General features: G+C 39.2%; 1 protein-coding gene across 1 annotated transcript; it reads left to right on the forward strand.

Moving 5' to 3' along the window:
- The first annotated feature begins 1,262 nt into the window (after positions 1 to 1,262).
- Positions 1,263 to 10,535, forward strand: vax1 (ventral anterior homeobox 1). Its single transcript, XM_034142160.1, has 3 exons — positions 1,263 to 2,546; positions 4,197 to 4,384; positions 8,528 to 10,535. Exons 1-3 carry the CDS (start codon positions 2,333 to 2,335, stop codon positions 9,023 to 9,025), a joined length of 900 nt encoding a protein of 299 aa, XP_033998051.1. The 5' UTR covers positions 1,263 to 2,332; the 3' UTR covers positions 9,026 to 10,535.
- The last annotated feature ends 233 nt before the right edge of the window (positions 10,536 to 10,768 follow it).

Consider the following 10,768-nt stretch of genomic DNA (forward strand, 5'->3'; position numbering starts at 1 on the left):
TATCTCTGAAACCTTTACAGCAGGTAATGCACGTTCAGCATAATTGCTGCTTATGGTGTTATCCAACAAATGCGATGAGAGGAATATCTACCTTTCAAATGACTAAATGAACATTAAAGGAAACCTGTATCTACCAGTACAAACTCAGGAGAGTCTGTGTACAGTATCAATGTTTTTTTTCTTCTATTTCATGTTTCTCACAATTTGTACGGGATTTGCACTACACTGAAACGTTGACTTTAATTAAAGGTATACAGTAGGTTAGTTGAAAGCAATAATATCAAGTTTAAATAATAATATTAGGTCTATCTTAATATTATTGCTTTCAACTAACCTAATACAGTTATGGGAAATCTGTTGACATACATTTGATTGAAGTCAAGGTTTCAGTTTTTCCAGTGTGCAATGTCTCTGTTGGTCTGCATTGTTTACAAAGCTGATATCAGTAGGAATGGGCTCTTACATGTATACAGATCTATCAATTGAAATCCCATAAAGCAATTTACCATTGGAAGATGATGTAAAATAGATAACATGCTGTAAACTATAAGCAATATTCTTCACACGTTGCGGCACTGAGTGTGTGATGTTTTTTGGGAATGTGGACACGGAACACATCAGTCTTTTCTCCTGCTCAGCCATTGTGTGTAGCTGAGAGGCCAAGACGCTGCGTCCTTGTTCTATTTAGGCTGGGCTCTGCGCGCAGCCTGAAAAGCCCGGGTTCCCTTTAGTCGCTCCCTTTTTAGCCTCTTTTTTACCTTTCTCAAACAATGGATCCTGCCTCTCTTCAAGCAGCAGCCCCCAAACACTCAGTGAATAAAGTTAGTCCAACATGCGCCCTTAAACCCACCCCGAGACTGCTGCTGGGCAGCCACACTCGCAGAATTGTTTGTTAATAGTCCAATTAGATAATTGCCATCTTTCACTCCTTTTCCTCTCTGTTTCCCATAAAGGCGTGAATGGCACTCGGGGAGGGGGGCAGATTGAAGAGGGCTTCTGGCCAGCTAAGGTGACAAGAAGGGCTAGAGAATGCTCCTTGCACTGGGCCACCGGTTTGAATTGAATCATTGTGGCCTAATCAATGGTCTTATTGGATTACTGGCCACTGCTGTGTTCAGAGATATTGTTGCACTGACAATAAAAATAGCTAAGAGTTGGTGGTTGGATGGGTGGGTGGGTAGTGGGCTGGAAGCGAGTGGTGGAGAGAGGTAGGGGCCATTCCAGAGGTATGCGTGTGAGAGAGAGAGTGTAGGCAGCCTAAACACTAATGACAAGCTTTGTTCCCCCTTTTGTCTTTTCCAAATGTGCAGGTTAAGATTATGAGAGCTGAGGATGGCCTCCGGGGTGCAATCATTTGAATACTGAAGGATGTGGCGTTAGCGGCCAGGACCTCCATAGGTAGGCGCGTAGTATCTGAATGAACACGGAAACTTTAACACAATCAGTGTTTTAACTGGCCGGGTCGTGGACGCCTTGATACTTTCTGATCGGCGAGGATTTGTTGGTTATCCTTTTCCGCTGTCTCTCTCTCTTCCAATCTCTGGCTCGCTCCCAGTGTCTCCTGCCTACAAGAGCATAGTGGTGAGATCCACACATTACAGAATTCCATTGATTAGTGAGAGAATCAAAGGGAAAAACAGGATTAAAGTTTCCTGGCATGCTGTGGCAATCAGGTGCGCTGTGAAAAGTCGGGGGGAAAATGTCTGGCTATGTTCAGTGGAAGGAAGAACGAAGCGCCCGGGAACTTTCTTTAGGTACGGAAGAGTCGTACCTCTGTGATTGTGTGCCTTCATGTTGGGTTCACTGAGGCTTGGTTGCGAGGCAAGACCAATCATTTGTCTTTATTCTCTGGGCTGAGAGCAGGCAAACTGTAGGGGGACGGGATAAGCAAACTCCTCTATCAAGACCTGATCTATTTCCACAAACAATTCAGTGTATTCATGAGGTTATGCAAATTTTGATCCAGCAAAATTACCGTAATCAATTGAAACAGCGAGTGCGCATCCGTGGCTCTGATTATTTGGCGATCATCTATCAGCCTGTTGTCTATGTAACGAGGAAAGGGGCTCATTGAATAACTGTTGAGTTTCGCTGAGAAGTCCATGATCATTGGGCAAGGGACTTTGCTCAGTGATAATAGGGCTCCTTGGTCGACAGACGGGAGTATTTCACCAGACATTAGATAGCTGTCTCTGCCCTGCTGAAAGGTGCTGTTTTGAAACTAAACCCCACACTGTCCAGACAATCTGGTGCACTGTGTTCTCCGTAATCTCCTATTTTTCACCTGACAAAAGGGAAAAAAGAGCCACAGGTCCAAGAGGATAAACTGAGCATGGAGGTCAGGTACAACCAAGAGACAGAAGGGAAGGGACTGAAGAATGGACTACAGAAGGGGAAAGACGACAAGGACTCCCAAGGAAGCCTGTCCAAAAGCTTCCTGAAGGAGCAGCAGGACTCCTTTTCTCCCTCTGGGACCGTGGACAACTGCGAGAAGAGCAGGGGGAGCACGGGGGACCCGGACTACTGCCGGAGGATACTGGTCCGAGGTAAGGCTGGGGCTTTTCCTTTTTTTAACTTGCAGTGTCGTACTTCAGAGATCATAAAGATTCCTCTGAAACATTGTTTAAACTTCTCTTACAATAGATGCCTTTAAGAACCAGGAAATAAGAGAGTAGCTTCAGGGACTACATAATGAGAAGGGGGCATTTGTAGTTTCATTGTGGGAAAGTTGAGACTAAGGAGGATTTCACTTAATTTAAAGTTGATAGCAAAATAACCCCTTACACATAAGCAGTTTACAATGGAGACTTTTTTACAATGGAGATTTTTTACAATTATATAAACATACTGTAAGAAAACACAATGATTTGTTATGAAAAAGAGCTTTTACATTTGTATTTAAGATATATATCTTAAATTATAGGCCGGCCAAATAAACATCATGACCAAAGATTCTGCGCCTTCATTTTGGTCATGAGACTTTTTTTTTAGCACCATGACGGTTTCATTTTTTCTTTAGATTTCATACTTTGATAATACGTTTTAAAATCATGTTTATTGGTAATTATTACGATTTTATTATTATTATGATAAATGAACAATTCACATTTATTTTCCTGGGTACATTTAAATGTGTGAAAGGTCAGGCTTATAACAGAAACATTCCTACAGGGTTTATTTTGTATGTGCTGCATTACACTTTGTAGTTGATAAATAATAAGACTTAAAATTCACCAAACAAAAGAAGCAGGCGAGTTTGTCTTTACAGATATTTGAGGTTATAAATACTGTGCAGCATTTGCCCCCACAGAGCGATTTATGTAATTTATCATGCAGGATCAAAATCTACTATAAATATAATTTATAAAACACCAAAAACTGTGGATTCGCATGACAAAATTAAATTAAACATAGCAGCTCACTACTTAAAATATAGAGAAAGAGGTTTTTTGAAAAGAAAATAATTATGAAATTGATTGATTTCCGCTACATTTATTCAGCACATATTTAAAATTATAGTCAATTTAATAATATATTTGAAAGGAAATAACACATACTTTTTGCTTTCATCTTAAAGCTACCTCTTTTGTTGTCATTTCTCTCAGGTTGTAACACGAGTATTCTCAGTGAACCGACGTGAAACACATTTCTGTCATTCTGATTCAATGACTGTAATCTTTACTTCTTATGTCTTCAAATTGGTAAACACTTTAATACATATAAATGTATATTTAGAAAGTCATCTTAATCAAATTGATGTCAGATGTTGGAGTTTTCCCTATAAGATTTAATTTAGATTTTCCATAATAATTACAAACATAGGATGATGTTAACTCATAGATGTAAAGGATAATTCATCAATATGAATGATATATTCTCTATAAGTACATCGTGTTACATTAACTCCAAATGCACTTTATTTTAAAATAAAATCTGAATTTGAGTCATAACTATACATTCTCCGGACCTCCACTATGCTCCTACTATTACTTCAATATACAACAACAATAATAATAATAATAATAATAATAATAATAATAATAATAATAATAATAATAATAATAATAATAATAATAATAATAATAATAATAATAATAATAATAACTATAATAATAATAATAATATAGCACATGACCAGTGTGCACCCTGAATGAAAGGCATGTCTCTGTTGTAATTGTCCCCTCTCTTTATTGCAGATGCTAAAGGCTCTATCCGAGAGATCATCCTTCCGAAGGGTCTGGATCTGGACCGGCCCAAGCGGACCCGCACCTCCTTCACAGCGGAGCAGCTGTACCGGCTGGAGATGGAGTTCCAGAGGTGTCAGTACGTGGTCGGGAGGGAGCGCACAGAGCTGGCCCGGCAGCTCAACCTGTCTGAAACTCAGGTATGAAAGCTGTTCACACTGGATGAAAAACATTGGAATGATTCAACTTGAATCTCAAATGCATGAGCCATAACAGGTGCCTTTCTTTTAATTAATATAGTAATAATGCAAAGTGTAAATATATATATTTTTATGTTTTTTTAACAAATTACAATCATCTATTTTCAATTCAGATAATCCTATTACGATCACTTATTTGTCACAGAGAAAGGTGAATTTACACAAACAATTATTTTTACTTCACGTGTAATCAGTGACGTACATAATTAAATAAATTTTAGAAGATTGTTTGTATTATATTGTATTTTACAGATGCCATCATTTACCGTCCATATACCAAGCGGTATTCTCACACACATAATTACAGTTTGAGCAGAGATGGAAAAGGCCTGTTCTACCGGCACTATAGATGTAAACAATAATGGCACCAATAATCAATACAAATCTGAAGTGTTGTTGTTGAGTGTTAGTATTCAAAGACATGTCTATTAATTAAGTTCAGTGTTTTGAATACGCGATGCTGGATGCATTTAAAGATTTCACGCAGAATTATTTCTTATTGTATGTACACTGAAACTGAAACATTGACTTTAATTAAATGTATTATGTTAACAGATTTCACATAACTGTATTAGGTTAGTTGAAAGCAATTAAATCAAGTTTAAATAAAAGAAGTATTAGGTTTACCTTAATATTATTGCTTCCAACTCACCTCATAGTTATGTGAAATCTTTTGACATAATACATTTATTTAAAGTCAACGCTTCAGTTTTTTCAGTGTATACATTTAAAGTAAATGCATTGGCGTTTTAAATAAAGCTAGTGCGTGTCAGTATAGATTATGGAGTGTTTGACATTGTAACCTAAATCTGCTAAAATAACAGACAAAAGGCCGTAGAAGGCTGTCTCCTAATGTCCTGTCATGGGTCAGCGATGGGTCGTAGGGTGCGTGTCGGCAGGTCAGTGTGTGTGATTCTGACTCCAGAAGACGTCAGCGTCTGTTTGTGGTCAGCTCGAGTTGTTTTTAAATGTGCAAATCGCCATGGGTTGGTGTGTTGTGCTAACTGTCGTAGCCCGGCGGCAGAGCTTGACCTTGAGTCTGCGAGAGGTCAACCTTTCTCACAAAGCCACAACTCTGATCTGTGTGATGATGTACAACACGCTCACAGTTCATTTGATTTATTTTACATACTTATTCCTTTTTTATATTTGAAATATTTACCTTTTTTATTGGACCAAAACAGCTGCTGATATTTCTTTTTATTCAATACAAGGTAACTAAGTGCCTGAAGATTGTATTTGCTCACATAAAGGTAATATAGAAAATGATGCAGGTCAAAGGCATATTTCCCAGAGTCTGATTCATGTCCTTATGAAATGACTTTTAATGACAACATGGTGAAATTAACATTTTGTTCCCTGGTACTCACGGGGTGCTGCATTAAAGAGTGACAGCCATTTGCCGTGTGCACAGTTAATCATCTTTGTTTGGGCGACCAGCTTCACCTTGTTTTCTTTGCACTGAATGTCACCTCTGACATGAGCAAGATGTTTCTTGTGGGCAGTCTGTAGCAGCAAACACAAATGTTGGATCTTTTTTATGTGTGATGGTGTTTATCAGCTCGTGAAGAGTTCATCCGCCCACTGAAGTGAAGGGAACAATCCGATGTGATCACACTGTCGCTGGGATTAAGATGGTGGCTTGCTGCTGATGGCTTTCTACAGAACACATTTAGTTCAATGTTAAAACAATCAGGTGTGATAACAGAAATCATAGAAATGCTTTGTTTTTTTATTTCGACATGTATTCAATGAAGATTATGTGAAACTGAATAATTAATAAATTAGAATAATTGAATGGATCAGTTGAGTGTGATGGATGACTTTAGCCTAATTGATCAATTATCACTAAGAGTGCATTCCTTTTTTAATTCTTCGATTGAGCTATAAGTATTTTTGACTCCTTTGCCCTTATTCAATATACTGTACGTACTTCATGCAAAATCTCAAAAATGGGAAAAACATTTGCAAGATTTCTAGAACAGATGGAGTAGATCAAATCCTTCTCCAAAGAAGACATTTAGGATTTCTTAATTTCTTACGAGGTTCTAATTCTAGAAGCTGAATCCCCATGTTCAAAATTTGAATTGTATCTTGAAATATCGACTGTAGACCAACAACTTAAATCATTTTTTTCATGTAAAAAAATTCAAACAATTGTTTAGTCTTTAAAAAAGATTCTTAAAAAAAATGAAATAAAACAAATTATACTCAATGTTCAATAAACTGAAATGTTGAACACAGAAAGACGTAAAGCTTACACTTATTGTTTGGAGGGTTTGGATTCTTTAGCTTTATAACTGACCCAAACAACACACTTATTATAACTTCAGCACTAAATAGATTGCGCCATACACAATTCAGCCACACGATCACAACATCAAGCAATAAACACATCCACCATAAAATATTTCAATCTGTTCTTTAATTGGCAAATCTACGGAAGAGTATTAGTGCCACATGTGATTTGTTTTAGTTCTGACCAAAGTTGAGAAAATAAATGCGCCAAAATTCTGACTTTAATGTCATATCTCAAAGATTTGTTTCACTTGTAGTCAGATCTCAAAAAAGATTCAGCATTAATCCTGTTCCGTATTTATCATGTTTGTTTCAAAGACAAAAGGACACATGAGAGCTGAGATCTGGATCTGAACTGTTTTTAGTGTAAAAGGATCAGAGTTTAGCAGTGCTGAAGAATATCACGAGAAACTTTTGATTAAATTAACTCCCTGCTGACAGTGAGCCCTCTCCTCTGCAAATGCAATCACTCACTCACTGTGTGTGTGTGTGTGTGTGTGTGTGTGTGTGTGTGTGTGTGTGTGTGTGTGTGTGTGTGTGTGTGTGTGTGTGTGTGTGTGTGTGTGTGTGTGTGTGTGTGTGTGTGTGTGTGTGTGTGTGTGTGTGTGTGTGTGTACTGAAACATTGACATTAATTCAATGTATTATGTCAACAGAATTCACATAACTGTATTAGGTTCGAGCAGTAAGTAAAGTTGAACCTAATATTTTTTTACTTAAAGGTAGGGTAGGTAAGTTTGAGAAACCGGCTCGAGATCGCTAGAATACACAACCGGAGAAAATCTGCCACTTCCTTAGAGAGCCCCTCCTCCAACACACACGAACGCGCACATGACCAATGAGGGCACGAGATAAGTTTGTGCACAGATGGAAGGCTGACAGGCAGGTAGGCCATCCAGTTATTTTAGCCGGGCCGGCTAAAATGATTGGTCGTGCTTTTTACAGTACTACGGCTTCCACAGATGACATTTTTTTATGGATTTTTTGTCAAAGCACTTAAGATATTCATTGCTATCGGGATGTTAAGAGCATTCCATGGAATATAACAAAAAGTGTATCTCGAGCCGGTTTCTCAAACTTACCTACCCCACCTTTAATATTATTGTTTCCGATTAACTTAATACAGTTATGTGTAATATATCAGTTGATATATTACACTTAACATTTAGTTAAAGTAAACGTTTCAGTTTCTTCAGTGTGTGTGTGTTGTGATTGAGTAGGGGATGGACAGGCATTTGCTTTATTTGTTTTAATTGTGAACAAACTGTTTGTGTAACAGCACATCATGCTCTGTGCAGTAACACATTATCAAAGCTTGCTGGAGATTATCTCCAACCTGTGAGATTTTTAGACAATAATCCCCGTAAGGATTGCACCGACACTGTTGAAATTATCGGGCATTTGTTGTGAACACATAGCTACCAAGGCGCTATGGTTAGTATCAGTGAATATGACTTGGTGCACATTTTGTGATTACTACACCACCACCAGACATGTTTTGTTTTCAGTTTATCCGTATTATTGTGGAGACAAAGTTGAAACAGGGAGACCGATAGAATGACAGGCAGCAAATGGTCCCGAGCCGAATTGGAACCCGGGTCCTGGGCGTGGGGACCAGACCCCAGAACACGGGCCCCTGCTCTGTGGCCCCAGAGACATGTTTTTTAATGCTGTATTTATGTTGATATTGAAATATTTTGCATCTTTTAAAGGCAATAACTTATAAAGATGACCTGCAGTATGTTAACCTACATAGAAAAAACACTCTCATCTGTGCTCCTTCCAGGTGAAGGTCTGGTTCCAGAACCGGCGCACTAAGCAGAAGAAGGACCAGGGGAAGGACTTGGAGCTGCGCTCGGTGGTCTCAGAGACCGCGGCCACCTGCAGTGTGCTCAGACTGCTGGAGCAGGGCCGGCTGCTGACCCCCCCAGGCCTGACGGGCATCCTGCCCCACTGCGGCTCCGCCCTGCGCCCCCCCTCCATGGCCCTGGCCTGCAACAGCAGCAGCAGCAGCAGCAGTGGGGGCAGCACGGGCACGGCGGGGGGCAGCCCCCCCCTGCCCGCCATCAGCAGCTCAGGGACAGTGGCCGGCCTCTTCTCCTTCCCCATGCCCTCCTTACTCAGCGGCGTGGCCAACCGCATGTCCTCCAACCCCCTGTCCATGGCCGGCTCGCTGGCGGGTAACCTGCAGGAACTTTCCGCCCGCTACCTGAGCTCCTCTGCTTTTGAGCCTTACTCGCGGACCAATGGCAAAGAATCCATGGACAAGAAGATTCTGGAATGATGCTTTGTTATCACACAGACAGATTCCTGTTTCCTCTGGACACATTTTGGGTTTTTTCTGGCTTTCACTGTCTTTGTTTGGTTTTGCTCATTCTCTTTCATCTGTGTCTGTTATGTTCTGTAGCAGTTAATGTATTCCAGTTGCACATCTGGCGTCTTACAAGCACAAGCTCATCTAACAAAGACAGGGGGGCGATGGAAAGATTTTGCACAAAATGTTGGTGTAGGTCTGTGTTACAGAGGTTTAGAATGACTCTGACACTCTGGGGGATCTTTCAGGTTGCTGGCAAACATGTTTAGTCCTATCTATGAATCCCAAAATAAGAATATACACAGGCAGAGAATATGGCTGCTTCCTATACCACAAAAGCTCTATCGCTGAAAAAGAAGTGGTAAATACCGTAAAGCAGGAAGTATAGGATTGGTGACAGAAAGTGGAAAGCAACGATACCTTTCTGATCGTGTTTCAATCATTGAATTTGTTGGGTAGATATGTCACTAAAGTGAGTTGTCAAACACTTGAGCAGCGGTTTGTTGGATCTAATCAGCAAATTAAAAGAAAGTTAATTTAAAATGCAGCATTATGAATAAACTAGCAAGGCCAATTTTTCATCACAAGATTGTGGGATAAAAAAAAGACCCTCTTAATAAGGTCACTGCAAGGCCAGCGTAAGCACAGACCCAATGCATCTGACCTGTCAATGCAAAATGCTTACGAAGATACCTCGCAAAAATGAATCTTACAAAAATATCTTTTATATATCCATCTGTATTTGGACCAAACTAAAACGTAATCTAGAGAAGGTGTTGTCATGCAGTTTGATGGTTTAATTGTCCAGTGTTGTTTTCTCTATGGTTTGGTAAGGATTTTAACATTTTACAACTAAATTCTTCAATTTGTGGCATTTTCGTCTTCAAGATGCAGTACCTGACTATTTTTGTGTGTGATTTTAATACCACTGTGAGTTTCAGAGTATTGGTGTACAGTTTCAATTCCATGCAGAAGCTCGGCAAGGGAATGAGTTTCTGAAAGGGAGCAGCTCTTCAGCATTAGTAAGCTGCTTGCTTTGTTCAGCACTGCAAGGTAACAGGATATTCAAACATTAGGACAATTCAATAACCGTTCCTTCCTGTGTGAACATTTCAAAATCCACAGCCTTCAACACTTTGGGCAGGCTGATGCATGTGGAGACGGAATGGAATTATTGTAGTATAAAAGTACTGGAAATGAGAAATGTACCTTAAAATTGTTATTTTATTGTAAATTATTAACTTCTGTATCTAATAGATTATTAGTATATCTGGAAAATAATGGATGAATGAATGTATTAGCGGGGTTGAGGAATCAATCAAAAGCTCTTTGGTGCTGTTGTTGTGAAATATCTTGAAATGTGTGAACCGTGTGGTACAATGTGCATATATATTATGTATGGCTACAGACAAAGACAAGTGTTTTTCATTTTCTTTCATACATGTTGCTGTGAATCAAGTTATGATAAAATTCATGACTGTTATACCTCATACACCAGGGCCTGATGTGTCTGAAGTCTTTTCTCCTATTTTTGGTACCGTTAATTACGATCAGAACAACAGGGGAACATTATGTAGACCTTTTGGTTAAATGCCACACTTAAAAGCAACAGCTTTACACATTGGATGTTAAAAAAAAACGATTTTAGCAGTTATTCCATCTCAAGGTAGCGAAGGTCTTATTATTTGCATTCACCAATCCTCAAATATATTT

Source organism: Trematomus bernacchii, unplaced genomic scaffold, assembly GCF_902827165.1.
Source record: "Trematomus bernacchii unplaced genomic scaffold, fTreBer1.1, whole genome shotgun sequence".
Lineage (NCBI taxonomy): Eukaryota > Metazoa > Chordata > Actinopteri > Perciformes > Nototheniidae > Trematomus > Trematomus bernacchii.